Source organism: Anguilla rostrata, chromosome 16 (assembly GCF_018555375.3).
Source record: "Anguilla rostrata isolate EN2019 chromosome 16, ASM1855537v3, whole genome shotgun sequence".
NCBI classification, from domain to species: domain Eukaryota; kingdom Metazoa; phylum Chordata; class Actinopteri; order Anguilliformes; family Anguillidae; genus Anguilla; species Anguilla rostrata.
In genome coordinates this window covers 20,807,634-20,825,325 of record NC_057948.1, presented here as the reverse complement: position 1 = coordinate 20,825,325, position 17,692 = coordinate 20,807,634, and the positions used below count along the sequence as shown (strand labels likewise).

The 17,692-nt window shown below is 43.3% G+C and overlaps 1 protein-coding gene across 2 annotated transcripts; it reads left to right on the top strand.

Moving 5' to 3' along the window:
- The first annotated feature begins 1,103 nt into the window (after nucleotides 1-1,103).
- On the top strand, nucleotides 1,104-17,536 carry shcbp1 (SHC SH2-domain binding protein 1). Of its 2 annotated transcripts, none has more exons than XM_064312741.1 (13): nucleotides 1,104-1,451; nucleotides 2,440-2,622; nucleotides 2,920-3,035; nucleotides 3,679-3,887; nucleotides 4,858-4,953; nucleotides 5,790-6,020; nucleotides 7,502-7,679; nucleotides 8,731-8,851; nucleotides 10,484-10,615; nucleotides 11,729-11,847; nucleotides 12,449-12,535; nucleotides 13,282-13,420; nucleotides 14,871-17,536. In XM_064312741.1, exons 1-13 carry the CDS (start codon nucleotides 1,268-1,270, stop codon nucleotides 15,221-15,223), a joined length of 2,148 nt encoding a protein of 715 aa, XP_064168811.1. In that variant the 5' UTR covers nucleotides 1,104-1,267; the 3' UTR covers nucleotides 15,224-17,536. The 2 variants fall into 2 exon arrangements, with proteins under 2 accessions (XP_064168811.1, XP_064168810.1); XM_064312740.1 differs by having other exon boundaries at nucleotides 14,856-17,536.
- The last annotated feature ends 156 nt before the right edge of the window (nucleotides 17,537-17,692 follow it).

The following is a 17,692-nucleotide window of genomic DNA, read 5'->3' as shown; positions in this document are numbered from 1 at the left end:
ACTACTGTAATATCTCTGAGTCCAGTGGTACCAGATACTCTGTCAGATTAGTCTAATTAGTCTGAAAAGTCTGAAAAGCCCTGGGTGTGATGATGTAATAAATGACTCTCAGGGTACTCCTTCCAATAAGAGGTCTCTCTTGATAATAATGATTCCAGCTTTCAGCCTCCACTTGTTGAGGTCTGCTGTGTGGGTATGGTGTAACTGTTCTACAACAGAAATTTATATAAAAGGTCAACTCCCTCAGAGATCATATAACAATGAGAAGCTTAATTGCAATTTTCAAGTATGAACTTATGGACAATGGTATCAAAACCTGATCTTCTTCTTTGCAATGCATTGCCATTACCTAATTGCAAAACCAATCCCATGGCAAGGTGGAAATATCATACTACAAGGCTTTTCCTGGTACCTGATAGGAGTGATTATTTATATTTATAATAATATAAACCAAGAAGAATAAATATTTTTAGCTTGTCCTTAAAGAAAACTTTTTTCTTTTTGTATTTTATAAGGGGTGCATTTATATTTTATAATTTAAATTTAATTATTTGTTTACATGTAGAAGTTCAAGGACAAACCAGAATAAATGAGTAGAAAAACATATCAAATGCAGATGCTTCCATGCAGGTGTACTGTATGATACAATTAAGCAATTTGCATCCTATCATGCTCTGTGGAATGTATAAAAATGCTGAGCAGGCCTAGTTTACCTCAATTTTGAATCAAGATGGCAAGAGGAAAAGATCTAAGTGACTTTGTAAGAGGGAAAGAAATCAGTGAATAGGGTTGAAAATTGTGGTCGAAAGCACACATTTGATGACCATGATGCTTGTTATATGTAAGGAAAAACAGAAGAGGGAATATCTATCTATCTATAATCATGTTCATAATTTATAATTCCATTTCAGTCACAACTACAAACACGAGTATTAAATTCATACAGTAGCAGTACTGGGCTGGGCAGAGCCATTCGGAGCCGTAATGGAGACACATTATGTTACCGGAAGTGTTTTTTCGTAACCGCCCCGCAACGAAGTTTCTGTTTCCCTATAGGTCAGAATTTGATGACGCAGGCATAAGACCGGGGAAATTTTGAAATTACAAATAGGAGAATCAGTATAAGCGCTCTGAATAGCTGGATGTGTTCTGTAGCAATCCGCCCTCACACAATCGGATAACTTTTAATTATCTCATTTTAAAACTGACTGGATAAGTTAAATTAAGTAACAGTGTATGCTAAACGTCTTTAACATAAAATAATATAATGGCAGACGAAATTGTTTGTTCAATTACCGAACAACTGAATTCGAATGAGCAGGAGACTGAAAATGTCAACATCGAAGGAAGGGTGGAGATTTCACCGAGAAAAGTTGATTTGGAGTCCGTAACTGAAATGGAAACAGTCGGGATGCATGAAATACGACGTGATATTCTTCAAGTGACGCAAGGTAACGTTAAGCCAAATTAGCCAACTAGCTAGGTGATTAAGTTGGCAATAATGCCAAACGATACTACACGAACGCTTTGTAATAAAGATAGCTAGCTAGCGCCTGTTACTAGCTAACCAGCCAACAGTTCTATAAGTATAACGTTGGCTGGCTTGGCTAACTCAAGGGCTGTTGCCAACGATGGCAAGTTGGCACCAGCTATAATAGTTTCAGCTACATTTCTAACGTTACCGTAGTGGACTGAATGCAGAAACGTGTGTCACTTATCAGAGCTAGGGCAAAGTTAGGCATGTCTTTAAAATGCGAACGTTAGTTATGTCAGCTGGCTAGCCAATCTGGTGAACGCTACGGTCATTCGTTGTTTCTTGGGCGTTTAGTAAACGATCTGTCAAACCCAGTAGGAACAAGAACGGTCAGTGAAATTTAGCTAGCCAATGTACCAAACTAACCAGTTTGCAGTTGAGTTCGCATACACAATTTGAATATCCGTATTAAAAAACCTTGTTTAAATTACGACATGAAAAAACGTGCATTTGAGTGAGTTCGGTTTGGTGTTTAACTCAATACTGAGGTCATGGAATATTCATGAATTAACTGTGTGTGTGTGCGCGCGATTTGAAAATGAATACGGACAATTCATGTGCTTTGCCAAACTGTTGAATGACGTTAAGGAACCTCACTTGGACAAACACACTGCTACAAATACACATTTTTTTTCTGCATACATTTTCCATATGCTTCACTTGATGTGAACTCAAGCTAGACTGCTAATTAGCTACATCAGCTAAGATTGCTAAATGAATCTTGTTGCTTTTTCTGGTACAGCGTTTAACGCTTTGGCTGCCTGCCTGGCTCCATAATATTTTAATTTCTGCTTTCGGAATTGTATGAAACATCGTATTTTATGGGGAGAAAAAAGAAGAATTATAATCTACTGTACCAGTAACATTTACTGGGAATTAACTTGATACCCATGTTTGTCCCTAAGGTCTATTTCAGAATGAAGACGATGACATCAATGACAGTGGAACAGATTACTTGACTGGTGACAAACCTGGCACTCTTCTGCAGAGGGCAGAACGCGTTGGTGATGTGGCCCTTCCGGACACTTTCCAGACCAATCAGCTGCTGTACTATGAGCGATTTAAGGCCTACCAGGATTACATGTTAGGTAGCTACCTGTTCTATCAGAGTCGAGAATACAGCTGTGGGTCATGGGAGGGGGTGAGCTCTGTTCTCTTGTGAAAATGTGTGAAATGCCCTGGCAATTTTCAACTTGCAAACTGAAGTGCCAACCATTTCAAAGGCCATCAAACTCTAAAGAGGAAGCCAAGAGATTTACGAGGAAGGTTTCTGCTAAGTGAAATGTTTATGGGAAGACCACAGAAAATTGTTGTTCTGCTTATAAAATGAATCGGTGTGCTGGTAGTATTTGTTAAATAGCGAGTATTTGTGTGCCATCCGATAGGTGACTGCAAGACATCTGAAGTGTGGGCCTTTACAGCCGACTATCTGGAGAAGGTCGTGGAGCCTGGTGATTGGCGGGCACTGTGGTGCACCGATGTTTTTGACGTGCTGGTGGAGGTAAGCCTCTGTGTGTGCCGGGTGAATTCAAACCAGGAAAGTATGCTGGGTGTAATCAAGATGACATATTACTGCTGATACAAGCAGAATTATGAGTGGGGGTGTAGCGGTTAGGGCACTATACAGTGCCACTCACTGGTTAATGCCCACTTGGAAAATAAGAGGGTGTCAACTAGGCATGTACAATAATATTAGAATTATTGGTGTCCGCCAATAAGACTCATTGGTTTTGCCTGATGAGCTAATTTGGCTGGTAGATGATGCAACAATCATAGGCCAAATTTGATGTGCCGCTGATGCTTGTAATTTAAGTAAAAATGTAATGCTCAAAAAAGTAGCTCAGTTGTAATCATATTTATTATTTATTAATGAATAATTATTTTAGCAGCCAAGCTCACAACCAGAGTTCTGCAGCTCTCAGGACCCGTGATTGGCCTTATAATGAAGTATACAAGATGAAATATTTTGTTTTACAAATTAAATGTCTTTTATCTTTTCTTCATAAGTTGAAGTCTGATCCTTTACATCCATCAATGTGAAATCTGCATTTTGCATTTGTCCTATAATGTAAAACGGGTTAAGCTGTGCAGGAAGTGTCTTCCTCAGCACTGGCACACACACACAGATATTCAAATCTATGCAGGTGGTGGACGTGGACTACAAAGAACTGAAGGCCAAGGTGGAGCTGGTGCTTCCTCTGCAGTGTGAGAGGAAGGGCTGTGAGCTGACTGAGGATTCCATGAAGGACCTCCTGGAGGCCACCCAGCACAAAGTTCCCCTGCAGGAGCTCCACGTGGTCTATGACGACACTGGGGACTTTGATCAAACTGCACTGGCTGTGGAGCACTTACGGTAAAATAATCTGACAGCTGTGAAATGCATACCCATCTTGTAAATGGCAGACTTCTTGTTTGTGATGGCAAAATGCAGGAAAGTCTAAAAGAAACCCTCATGCAAAAAAAAGTAACTAAAATTATTTTGGGGAAAAAAAAAAGTCAAAATGCAGGAGAGTACCTTTAAAAGCACTACTGTTGGAACAGGCAATTTGGTCTTGTGGATTGGCCCTCAAAACCCTCAAAGTAGAGAAATGAGTCCAGATGAAAGGGAGTGTACCACTACACCTCAGGCCAGCTGACAAAACTGGAGGACAGTCAGTGCTCTTTGATAGGGACCTGCAGACTGAAATGATGTACCTTGCCAGGGAAACTTCAAAAAGGGACAAACCTCTAACAGTGATACCTAGAGACACACTCTGATACCAAAGTTAATGGAACAGGGAGAAAGGAAGTGTAAACTATTTTGACCTTGCTATGTTTTTGCTGGGTCTGCTGATTTTAGAGAACGTGGCTCTGAGTCTCACTAAGGGTCAGTCGTTTTGAGGTTTTGGATTTTCCGGGATAAATAGCTCTGAAATCAAACCCACGATCAGTACATAGCATGAGTAGAGTACGTGCTTGCCTCTAGTGAAGAAGGGCTTAAAATCCATTTTAAGGGGGGACTGGTCTGAATGAGCATTCTGATCTGAGAAAGAGGAGCTTTTGCATTTGTGAATCCTCTGTGCCATTCTCATTGCAAGTAGTTTTTGGATCGCTGCTTTTTTTCAGAACACAATAAATGAGACCTTTGTTTTATTTGCTTGGGGCAATTTAAACAAATAGCCATGTGATGCTAGTCTAACATCTGCCATTATGTGACCCAAATACCCAAAGTGGATAGTGGGTTCAAGCTCTGGGTGGGGCCTCTGACTACGGCGGGATCCTTGAGCAAGATTCCAGATGAACGGGTTCAGGAACGTGATTATCGGTTATTCTCTGTCCCCAAGGTTTTTCTGCAGGCACATCTGGAGGAAGTGGGACGAAGAAGACGAGGACGATGACTTTGACTACTTTGTCAGATGCGTGGAGCCTCGCCTCAGGCTGTGAGTGTGAAAATAGGCGGGAGGGTTGATTAATGCATCTGGGTCACATGAACCTCATTCCTTGTACCACAGCCATGCCAAAAGTGTGGTTCCACTCTGATCCACTAGATGGCAGTATGTGAAAATTTTTGTTGCCCTGTTACTGCTTTAGTGCTGTAGTAACTTGTATTTTACTGCTTGTTATTTTACTGGACGGAAGACAAGAAACGTGTGAGATTGCGTTGTAGTTGAGAATTTGTAGTGTCTAAAGTGGCTGGTTTCATAATGCTAGTGTATGTTCATGGCTCTATGTCCAAAGCCCGGGAGCCTCATTTTGAAGTAGCCAGAGGGCAAATGTTAGTAAATGCCATTTCTCGAGGTGTAACAACCATTCCAACTTGTTACACCATTTAATTTATTGCTCAATTTACAGTATAAATTGGTACATACCTTGATATGACCAATTCCTGTTCTTTCTTTGGCAACTATGTTTACATAGCAGATGAACTAATAATAGTATCCTGCTCTCACCATAGAGAGACACCAGCCCAGATTTCTGCAGAAGTCTAGTGTTCTTCAGTACCTGTTGACAGTGTGGGGGAAAAATCTGGTGGTTAAAGCAAAGTGCTGTTTACCGCACAGTACAGCTTGAGAAAAGCGATAGAGCGTGTCATTGTACACGTTTCTTGTGGATGTGGAAGATGACACTACTTGTAGCCTTCTGTCCTCTATTTCTGTCACTTAATCTAATAGAGGAAGAAGTCAGTAGTTTAGCCTATGCCCATGTACGTGAACATCCCTAGAATAAGATGATTTTCCCTGCACTGATTACCACGATGTCTCTCTCCCTCTCTCAGGCACTATGACATCCTGGAGGACAGGGTTCCAGCAGGGCTTGTGGCCGAGTACCACGCCCTGCTGGACCGCTGCTCGCAGAAGTTCCAGGAGTTCTCCAGCCTGCGCAACGGCATCAGCAGCGACTCCGAGTCGGAGCTGAACAACGTGTCCATGGTGGAGGGGCTGAAGATGTGTGAGCAGATGGAGGCTCTCAAGCGCAAACTGAGGATCATCGAGAACCCGCTGCTCAGGTGGGGTGCCTCCAGGGGGCAGCAGAGCACAGGCGCTGGCAGCATCGAGTCTCTGGGAAATTGATAAGTTACAGTAGAGCTGCCTCTCAAGGTCAGCAGCAGCCAACCATTGAAATTGAACACAGTAGCAGTGGCCACTCTGTGGCAATTTCTTCATGTTGGATATCATTTACAAATACAATGTCGGTCAAAAATTCTTTTACATGTTCACTATTGATATTTCCTTCCTGTGCAAAAGCTGCAGACAGGCTACAAAGCCTGCCAGTTAGGCTGCCATGATTTCCTCTTACCCTCAAGGCTTAATGAAATACATTTAGGGTATTGTTTTCTAGTGTGGTCTTAATTTCATTACAATTTATTTGGTTTTGTTTAATTATTAATTTAGTATGTAAAATCTCCAACACCCAAATAGGGTAGCCTATTTATGTGCATTTTAATCAAATCAATGATACAACAATTTTGCATTGTTAACTACATTTATCTGACACTCATCTCTCTAGCTCGTAAACACTTCTAATCAGTTGTAGGCTTGCTTTTCCCCAAAAAAATCCACACCGTAACCAGATGACTCATTTAGATAACCTCCCTCGTTTCTTCTAGCACTCAACCACGCATCCATCACCTTGTTGGAAAGGTTGCAAAAAAAAGAAACTGAAGCTGGATCTAGTGTCAAAGCATCTCTGATTTGGACTCGTTTTGATTTCAAACCAAATGACAAAGGGGAGCTTGCAGATGTACACAAGCTTATTTGTCAGCTCTGCTCCAAAAAAGTTCCAGTAAAATTGGGCAGTTGGGCCCATTAAGCTGGCAGTTAAAACACAGCCGGCCGGGTGCATTCTCCCACCTGATGCCATTCACTGCAAGTGGAACTGTATCCACGGAAACAGCCGCTTCCATGTCAGCCTGGAGACAGATGAGCTTTTTAGAGGCCATTGCTAAAAGTTTGAAATGCAGTTGTGAGGTGGAAAATGCTGACAGGTTCTCCGTTTGGCTGAGGGATTGCTACCATTTGTCACCGTGAAGAAACCACCACGCAAGTCTATGGCCTGCGAAATTTGATCAGCAGTATGAGGTTCCAGGTAGAAAGTATTTTGCCAATGCTGCAGTTCATAGCTGGATAAAAGACAGACGTGTTCAGGAAATAAAGGATTTTGGTTATCTTTGTGTCAGCGGGCCTGTGGTCAGGTAGCCATGCTTCAGAAGGGTGCTGGTGTGAACCCTGGACATTCAGCTTTTGTGTAGAATTGTGGGCTCAGATCCTAGGTGGAACTGATGCAGGCTCTCTTAACCTGAATTGCTCCTGTGAAGTGGGCACAGCGCGGGACGAATGCACCAGAATGGTGCAGGAATGGTTTATTTCTGATTTTATAAATTGATTCCCCTCATATTGAATGTGAGCAGTACGCTGACTGAGGTTTTGTGTAGACCGTGTGCATGTGCATGCACAGGCTAACCTTGAGCTCCGCTCCCCGCCTCCGCAGGTACGTACTGGGCTACAGGGGGAACTCAGGCCAGCCGTGCTACAGTGCCAAGGGCCTTCGCTCTGCGGGCGGGCGGGCGGTGCACGTGGTCTCCTCCTGCATGACCGTTGGCCTCCTGCAGAAGCTGATGGCTGACAAGCTGTGTCCCTCTTTCTCCGGGGAGGAGTTTGAGCTGCAGGTACGCCTCCCTGCCTCCTCCCTCACCTCCTCCATAACAGCGGCGCTGTCCAATCCCATCCGAAAAGGGCCCGCGTGGACGCAGGTTTTCATTTTAGCCCAACACCTAATTCTACTCATCGAGGTCTCGATTGAAGACCATTAGCGGTTAATTAGTTGAATCTGCCGTTGTTGTGCTGGGCTAACACACACCTGCACCCACACCGGCCTGTTTCAGATAAAAAGTGAGGGATTGTAGAGAACTGGACTCTCCCTGGCCTCTGAACCGAAAGGGTGTTTCATTGCCGCCTCTGTATTGCTCTCCACCCCAGACACTCCATCACCGTTCATGTATCTAGAAGGGGGAGTTGGAGGGATTTTCAGCAGAAGAACAATCTCGCACACTCTGTCTGAATGCCTATTGTGGCGGTTAGTTAGTGTTGGGGAAGCACCACCAGATAATTTTCTGGTCTGGATTGCTGCCTCATACTTCAGTAAGTGACCATTGGTTTGCTGCAGAAGCACACTTTAGGAGCTGGACCTCTCACATAATCTCGTCAACCCATTGAGGCTTGTGACCTCATAAGGCAAGAACATAGATACGGTCAGTGGCAACCATTATCTGGCGCTCAAGATTATCCTACTGTTAATTGTGCTTTTCATTATCGTCTTAATTACATTTTGATGTTGTAGAATTATTCCATGCCTTTGGTGGGCAAGCATTTAAAAGCATATGTGTTCTCATTTTCCTCAAGCTCCCAGCATTTTCATTTTATTTTTAGTTAGCTTTGAAGGCTAGATTGCTCACAGCTGCAGGATGTATTCACACACACTCCAAGTGGCGTGTTTTATATGCTGCCTTTGTACACTGCTGATGCTCATCCTTGCGTGTTACACTAGGGCCTGATGAAACGGGGCATTTGTCTGTTTGAACCTTTATTTGCTGCACTTGTATTCCGCTCGGATCTCCCGTGAAGCAGCACGCGTGCGTCTGAGCTCTCCTGTTCCTTCACCGTCAGGTTTCCACTCTAGTCTTTTGATCTGAAGTTGTATGTTAACATCCTACCCCGCAGTTCTACAGCGATCTCCTGCTGGCTCTGAGCGCGTGCTACGAAGGGGACACTGTCATCGTCTGCCCCGGACACTACCACGTGGCCGGCTCCATCAGCATTCCCGACTCCATCGAAGTGGAAGGTAAACAGTCTCAGAACCGCCATCCCTCTGTAACATGAATTTACTTCACCGTTTACGGCTTCTGACTTACGGAAGCTTTTCTGTCTCCTGTCACAACACGATTGTTGATAAATCGATGAGATTTAAGTTAACGTGATTATACAGATGTGAATGAACCCAGCCTCTGTGTGACTGAGGTAACGGGCAAACACTAACCACAGTTTCGTCTCTGTCCCAAATTATGATGCAGGAATGGGTCTCCATTCCCAACCAGTATCCTTTATTCAATGACACAAGATTGGTAATTTACGTGCACAGCAACACCTTAAGTGCACAGTTACACAGAACCCACTTATTTAACTATATCACTGGCCCACCTGAAAGGGTGCAGCTAGAACATGTGCTGTCTTATAGATGGATATAGATGTAGATATAACCCAGGAATGGGAGCCATCAGTTGTGTTGTATGATGTTGAATATTAACTCCGGGGCAGATTGTAATGGGAATTGTAAAGCCGCCATGCAAGAATCATCAGCAGACAGGAATGGGCACAGATGAGATGAAAGAATATCAAAGGCAGGCTAAATATGAACATATCAGGCTTTTAAACCCCCCACCATGAGCGCTGAATGTTAAAGGTAAAAGATTTAATACAGTTTGCTCCTATAGGCTTTCTCTGCGGCAGTAAATCAGTCACCGTGTGTACGAATGCCGCACTTAGTATTATCCTCGTTTTCTCAAGGTAAAACGACCCCCAAGCATTCATAAAATTAACATGAAGTGTTAAAACGCGACGAACGGACGCGGAAGTGAATGGCGCAATAAGCGTTTAATAATGAATGGCCATTTGAATGCATAAGAGATGCGGAGGAGGAAGGAGGTCAGAGATGGAAAAGCTGTGTCAGTCTCTTTATGCAAACGAGCCCTGCAGAGCCAGATAGCCAGAGCGCCGCAGATTGGACAGGCTTTTCAGCGCCGCTGTCCGCGTGCCTCCCACAGAGCAGGGAAACCATGAGAGCACCGATAAGGAGAGCGAGGGAGGCACCGCGGCAGCTCGTCCCGCACAATGGCAGGCAGCACGCAACTCAATTAGACCCGCGCTGGATCAGCCCAGGAGAATTCAGCCGCTGCAAAAAAATAAAATGAAATAAAGAAAAAAATTCTTGAGATGCCATGTGTTAAGTTGTGTATCAGGCCATCATAAATGCTCACGCTCTGTACAAATTGTTTAAATCGGTGAGGAATCGGTAGAGCGCTGAATCCACTAGCTAGGAAACAAGTTTGCTGGCACTGAGAGGAAAGGGTCACTGAACTCCGTAGGCAAGCACAGGCACTGGAGTTGGTGGTCATGAAAATGTAATGAATCCAGAGGGATTTTTCAAAGGAACCGGCTGTCCTGGAGGAGGCGGCCTGGTGACCCCATCGATCTGTGTTCTGGCTCGGGCTCCTCTGCGGACGCCCGGGACCCTGCCCCCCAGATAGGAAGTTCCACCGCGTCTCTCAGACAGCCTGTCAAGGGGCGGGCAGTAATGACCCTCCACCATCACAGCCGTGTCCATCAAACTGTGCCCTACCTTGCCATGAAGTAACATGCTGGAATATTCTGTGTTTGATGTTAATCACCCAAGATTTTTTAATGAATTGCCTTGTAGGATATGGACTGCCGGATGAAGTGGTTATTGAACAGAAATGTAAAGGAGACACCTTCATAGAGACCACCGGGGCCAATATCAAGATTTCCAACCTGAAATTCATCCAGCACGATGCCATTGCAGGCATATTTTGTGAGTAATTAACGTATTTATTACTATTAGGCAAAAAAAAAAAAAAAATATATATATATATATATATATATATATATATATAATTATCCAGACTGCTCACAAAATATTTAAAAAACCACACCCCAACACAAAAGTACATCATAAATATTGCCATACATGCCAATGTGAAATGGCAACAGAGTTTGGTGTGCAGGATGCATGCGATAAACAGGCCTCAAAAAAATAAAAATAAAAAAAGAATCCATGAAGTGGGGGGAGGGGGGCGTAGAAAGATGTCACCATAGTTTTACAGTTGGCATCGATGTGAGCCTGTTGGACCACTTTGTCCATTAACATGTCTCAACACAGTAAAGTTGTCTCAAGCCTCAAGCCACAGTGAAGTGAAATGATTTTCATTATTACTTCGACATCAAAGCTGTTAGTGATTGGGGTATTTTTGTGCGGTTAAACATCCTTGCAGGGACTTAAGAGCGTTATTCCTGGAACACTTGACCCTGTCAGGTCGTCCTCAGTTGATTGCGCTGTTGAATACCCATGCTGTCCTGCCTACCAATGAGTGTGACTGTTGAACTCAACTCTCCGCTTTTATTTCTGTCTCCTGTAGTGTTAGTCCCTGCATTAGCAAGCCAAATATAACCGTAGCTTCAGGGCACCATAATGTTTGTCACATTAATGTTTTGTAAATGAAAGTAGACATGTTTAGTACTTTGTCACACATTCTTTGCACACAATGACTTGAAGTCTGTAACACACATCACCAGGTGCTGAATATCTTCTCTGGTGATGCTCTGCCTGGTCTGTACTGCAGCCATCTTCAGCTCCTGCTTGTTTTATGGGCTAGTTGCCTTAAGTTTTTTCTTACTCTGATACAAGTGAAGCCTGGTCCCATCTGCCTACAATACCCTTTTCTGCAGCCTCCCACACATAATTTAAATATGTTGAGCATATGGAGAACCTCAGTTATTTATTTCAGTTATTTAATGGGCTTGAGCAGGCACAAACCAAGTTGTTGTGATGCTTGGTTGTAGTGCTGCCTAGAGGAACTTTGTTTTATGTGTTGGTCGCTTGTGTCTCTTCTCTCATCCTCCCTTCCTGTCTCTGTGGTCCTCTCAGGTGTGCGCCAGGGGAAGCTGGAGATGGAGAACTGTGTCCTTCAGTGCGAGACGACGGGTGTGATCGTGCGGACCTCTGCTCAGCTCTCCATGAATATGTGCGACCTGTACGGGGCAAAGGTGAGAGGCTGCTGCTGGGCTCGCCGTCTCTTATGGGTGTGTTCCAGGCAGGGAGGGTCCTCGTTATGCCCAAGATGGATTTTACAGGTGAAAAACTGGAAATGTGCCAAAATCAAGCCCCGCCCCAAAATTCTGAAAGAAATCCTGCGATATGTGGTGAATTCTTTTTATGGGAAATCAAAATACCAGCTTTCCAACAGGTTTCTTCCTGCATCAATGTACCGAGAACATACTTGCTATATCTTCTGTTTCTGTTCAGCATCTTGCAGAAGCTCTTGCTGGAACTTGTCCACTGATCCTTTGAAAAAAGTCCTGCGCACAGCTGCTCGTTGCCCTTTATGCCTTCCCCTTCTCTAAACGGACCCTTAAACAAGCCCTTCATCTTGTGTTCCTGTCACTGGATGGTCCCACAATCCTCTGCCAACTTCCAACCTTGTCTGATTGGCTGATTAACTAGTGCCTCCTGGCTTGGGTCAGATCCATGCAGTGAGATTAAGTCCCACTTGATCTGTGAGGTCAGTGTCTCTGACCTAACATTTAGTTTCACTGAGCTTCATGAGTTCTTGTTGTGATTCATGGTGTTCCTGTGTGTGTTTTGCAGGGGGCTGGGCTGGAGATCTATCTTGGCAGCATCTGCAGCCTGGTTGGAAATGGCATTCACCACTGCAAAGAAGGGATCCTGATCAAGGTTAGACACCTGGGGAGAGGGTTGTCAACTACAGATGTGGAAACCTGGGAATAATTCTGCTTTTGTTATTCATGCCATTTTAATCCATTCTGAACTGCAGCCTCTTCATCTGAGTTGATTAAAAGGTATGTTTCAAAACAATGTTGTAAAATCATTTGCAATCCCTATAGCTAAATTGGGCATTGAGCCACTGGAACTGTTGTGCATCTTGTAAATTTCAGGTAGGCGTCTTTTGTTCGTAAGATGAGCCTCGTTTTGTGCTGCGTGAGTGTCGGAATTTAGGCGAAGCAGTAAAGTCGGCCCCCAACAGCGCACATCATAAGCTAACTGCAGGCTGGTGGCCCAGCTATTTGCCTGTGCTTTCCATTTTATTGTCACCGTAATCAGGCGTTTCTGTCCTTTTTCAAGTTCAATTCAATTCCAGCTGCACAGCACGGCATTATCTTCTCTGAGCCTAAATTGAATTTTTGTGGAGAGATGTAAAAAACTGTTAGGGAAAAGGGGAAAAAAGAGGAAAATATGGGTTTTTTTTATTTTAATTACCTTCAGATGAGTCTTGTGGTCTTATCTCCTGCCCTGGGGTTGAGTGCAGCAGTGTTTGTCTTTATCGCAGCCTCCACGCTCCACACAAAGCCCCCTCGCTGAGTTTCTCTGGGATTGATCCTGGAGGACTCATTTAGCGTCGCCGTGTGACAGCTGGCTCTTATGAGCTTTCTGTTTTTCTTCATTTATGTTTTTCTCTGTAGGACTTTGCAGACGAACTGGACACCATGCCCAAAATCACCATGATAAAGAATGTGATCCACAACAACGAAGGCTACGGGGTGATCCTGGTGAAGCCAGAAAACGATCCCCGTTTGGGGAGGACCGGGGCGCACGCCACAGGTATTCATGCACATACGCTGCAGTTAGCCAGAATTCGGCAGGTGGCAGAAAAGGTGGGCATGAATAGATGGGTGAACGCAGGCTAATAGACAGAAAGACAAAGACCGCAGGATGGGAAAAGTGACTGGATGGAGAACGGGCAGACTCCAGTAATTAAGTACATAGAACTGCAGCCCATTGCTCACTGAATTTCACTGCATCTGTCCCTCACCACTCTTGGGCTCGTCACTTCAGAATCAGATTTTTTTGCTATCCTATTTCATGAACTTAACTAAGACTTCACGAACGCTGAGCTTCAGTGGTGAATATTATATTCAGTCACAAATGGCTGTGCGATGGGCATGTTAAGCACATACAGTGAAAGTCACACAGGAAGTGAAGACTTTTTTTTCCCCCAGTTTTGGAATGGCAAATTGCATACAGCTGTGCTCGTGCTGCAGTCTCTGCAGCTGTTGTGGCAGACAAGCACGCACTCTCCTTCAAAGCATGTGATGTCACCAGCTGCTTCTTTTCTCAGCGCAGGTTGTGGTTGAAAATGAGCTTTGGTGATACTTGTGCTGAGCATCACATGTTGTCGTTGCATTGGCATCAGTGTTATCTGTGTTTGTCCCTTTCCAATAAATCAATAAAAAATAGAACGTTCATGTGCAGAGAGCGGTGAGACGCAGATCCCAGCTGAGTGAACCCTTCCTCATCCTGGGGATGGTGCTCGATGGAATAATCCCTTTTTGATATTGTACCACTTTAGGTACTTGACGTGTATTTTGCTTTTGACCACAAAACCCCTGATGCCCTTATACAATGACCCCAGTCATTGTACAGCTGGCTAGTTGTCAGAAACTGGATAAAAACTGGGCCAACTCAAGACATACAGGAAAACCGGAAAAACTCAAACCCCAGAAAGTGAATTGTTCCTTTAAGGTGCATATGGGAGGGGGCTTTTATGAGTCGTTATGCGATTTCCTGTGAACTGTTGTAATTTTCCCCTGTACAATGTAACATTTTACCACAAATATATTTTTGTTACTTTTGTACAAGTTTACTATTTGGCTGCCATTTAAAATTCTTTGGACAATATTAATATTTATCGTATCACTTTCTGGATGAAAATAATAGGAGGTATGTTGGGGATATGTGTGTTTTTGCCAGTGTGGTCTCCCCTTTCTTGACTGATGCAACAAAGTCCCCGAGCCTGTTGTGTCTGGAGCTGGCCTCAGGCCAAGCCCTGCAATGCCTCGCATTGCTTTGGTGCTGACAGCTCTGCCTATAGGAGGAAGGGACGAGACTTGCATTTTAAGTTCTCTCAACATCAGCTTCTCCGTATATGGAAGGCACCTGTGAATTTAAAATGCACATTCCTTAGCACAGTTGCCTTCCTGGCACAGGCTGGAACAGCGGCTGTGTATGTTTCCAGTGTAAGCCCGTAATGGTGCAGAACGCTGCCTTTCAGACGCGGCGGAGGACGGGAGTGTGGCAGAGGAGGCCCCGGACAGCGGCGAGCAGAGGGACGAGGGCCGCGATGGCGGACCGCCCCCCGTGACCGTGGAGGAGAGCCCCTCGGAGGCACGCCCCCCCCGCAGGCGCAGCGGCGTCCCCCCCGAGTTCACCGAGGGCAACAACGCCATCAAGAGGGAGCTGGCGGCCACGTCCGCCAAAAAGAGGCGTCTTGCGAGGAGCCGGGCCGAGGAGTTGGGGGTCACCCAGACGGACGACAGCCTGCTGTCCCAAGAGATGTTTGTGTCCATCGAGGACAACCAGTTCAAGAGGAACGGCATGGGCAGCTTCGGTACCTTCCTGTACTGAGCTGCCCTATGGCACTACACGCACAGGCCCACTTTACTCTCTCCCAATGTGTATATATACATCACTACGTGTTTTTAAAAACTTTACAAATACAGACGCACCATTTTACAATTCTGTCAATTTCATTTTCACACTTTAAAACGGATGTTGTGGTTTATTTATGATTGCATGCTAATGTTTGTAATCTCAGGTTATACTGTTTAGATATTTTAGGGGAAGTAAATATTCACACTTCATTGTGTGCGCTCACACACAAACGGGCACTCATCACAGTTTGAGTATGAACCAGATATAAATGTGTTCATTTGAATACCATTTTGGGAAATTATCACTTCTGCAAAATGTCTAGGATTTTGGATAGAGGTCATTGGTTGTTATGGCTTTAAGCATTTGCCTTCTGTAATCTTTTCTATTTTAGGCACCTTCAATTAATGTTTAACTCCAACTGATTATACTGCAAAGGATTAAACCTTGTCTAAAGCCGTATTTCATCCCTGCAAGGTTGATGAATTCTACACTTGATAATGTCCTACCAAAATACTGCACATTGTATGCACTGGGTTAAATCAGACCGTATTCTGCACAGTTACTTGTCTGTGAAGCTGAATTACAGACCCCGAGACCTAATTGTTTGAATGGGAATTTCTGTACGTGTTCATTTTGAAGTGTTACAGTGCATTTTGATATCCCCTTGCAGTGTCCCTTAAACTTTCTTGCTTACCATCCACAGGTGTGGTTTCAGGTGTCGGTGTTTTTGCTTTGCGTGTTACAAAGTCACAAGGTTGTGTCAACATACAGTAAGGGCCTCATACATTCGGACCTCTGATTTTTAGAGATGATTATCAGTTTTTTGGTTTGCTGTTCTGTGCATACCCATGGCAAATATTCAAATAAATTTATCTACTTTTTTCCTCCCAGTGTTGTCAAAAACAGGAGTAAATGAATAACGACAACCAATCTTTGCACACATTTTCGCACTGATTAGACTAGGAAGGTTTTTGGCTTTTTCTATGAAATATGCATTCTACCAATCTCAAATATTTCCCTCCTCAAAAACATTGCGAGTAATGTTCGGTCACACTATATAGTCATATCTTTTAATGTTAGCCCTGACTAATCTGGGAAATGCAGAAACGGTATTAATCTGAGTTATAAAAAATATACTAGTTTAAAAGTTTTAAAGGGTTTTATTTGATGGTGTGGTATGTGCTGTGTCTACTGTGTCTTGACAGCTTTTTGATCTGTTAGGCTTTTTATTACTTTCACATATCGCATAACTGTCCTTGAACTAATGTTTTTGTGGTACTAATTTAAAGCGGTTTGGTTTAAATCCTGTTACACCGCTTTATTTATTGCTTTATAAATCAAACTGCGTTTGCTTCATGTGTGTGCTGGCGAGATTATAAGAACAGTGCATTAGCTGGATGAGGAAGGGGGAATGACATTAGTAGCACTTATTCCTTTATAAATACCCTTTAGTGTCTTTGGGTGCTGGAGAAACGGCCATTACAATGTTCATCAAAAAGACGGTAAATCAAGACTTTAAGAACCTTTTATCATTGACATTGGCTTCAGTAAAGACCGCTCACATTGGATGGCACGTTCAGTCATTATACTAATGTACAAGCTGGAATTATTCATTGTAAAGTACTTTTCTATGTTGCTTTGTGGCCTACCTTTTCGGCAAAATGCTCATTTTAGTAGATGCAACACGATTTTTTTTTTTTTTTTTTTTTAAGTGAATGAGTTTGTATGCACTCATGCCATGACATTTTTATTTATTTTACTACAAAGTAATCAAATTGTATTCTGTATAATTGAGCATATTTAATTGTTTATTAACTGGTGAACTAGGTGGCCCTTGCTGCTGGTTTTTTAGGGAATGGTGGTTGCTTTAATGAGCCCTGATTTGAAAGATGCAAAGCCCAAACAAAACAAAAAAATATATAATAAAAATAAGCTGAAAAGAAATTTGCCAGTCTTGGCAAACTAGTTTTAAGCTGGTTTTTGAAATGCATCAAAGCTAATTAAATGCTTTTTTTTTTTAAATTAGATTTTCTTTACCAGTGGTGTTCTTTATAGAATAAAAAGTGCTGTCAAAAACGGCTCATGGTGACATGTTTTCTCTACGTGGGTTTTTTTTTTCTTCTCTCTTTCCCCTTAATTTTCACCCCAGAAGCCCCAAACATGGTGGACACAGAAGTGGATGTGGTAGATTTCTCTGATTGAAGTGATGGCCTTTGGAGTTGTGGACCTGCACAAATGAGTAGTCATCTGAAGTGTCAGCAATAAACTTACTTTTTGCTGCAGTAACAGATTTGTCTTCTGAGTTTTATTCATTTTCTTTTTTGCAATATTACACTAGATTCCCCAGAACAGCTTTGTCTTAGCCATTTCAGCATGGTAGCATGAAATAACATCTTTAGGATGTGTCTAAGCCTCAAAAAGTTGACCTCAGGAAGAAGTCAC

Excerpts from the sequence above, each read along its gene's own strand:
- shcbp1 (XM_064312740.1), top strand. The coding sequence starts at position 1,268 with ATGGCAGACGAAATTGTTTGTTCAATTACCGAACAACTGAATTCGAAT. Across the intron at positions 3,888-4,857 it reads CTGGCTGTGGAGCACTTACG|GTTTTTCTGCAGGCACATCT; the intron begins GTAAAATAATCT and ends TCTGTCCCCAAG. Across the intron at positions 12,536-13,281 it reads AAGAAGGGATCCTGATCAAG|GACTTTGCAGACGAACTGGA; the intron begins GTTAGACACCTG and ends TTTTCTCTGTAG.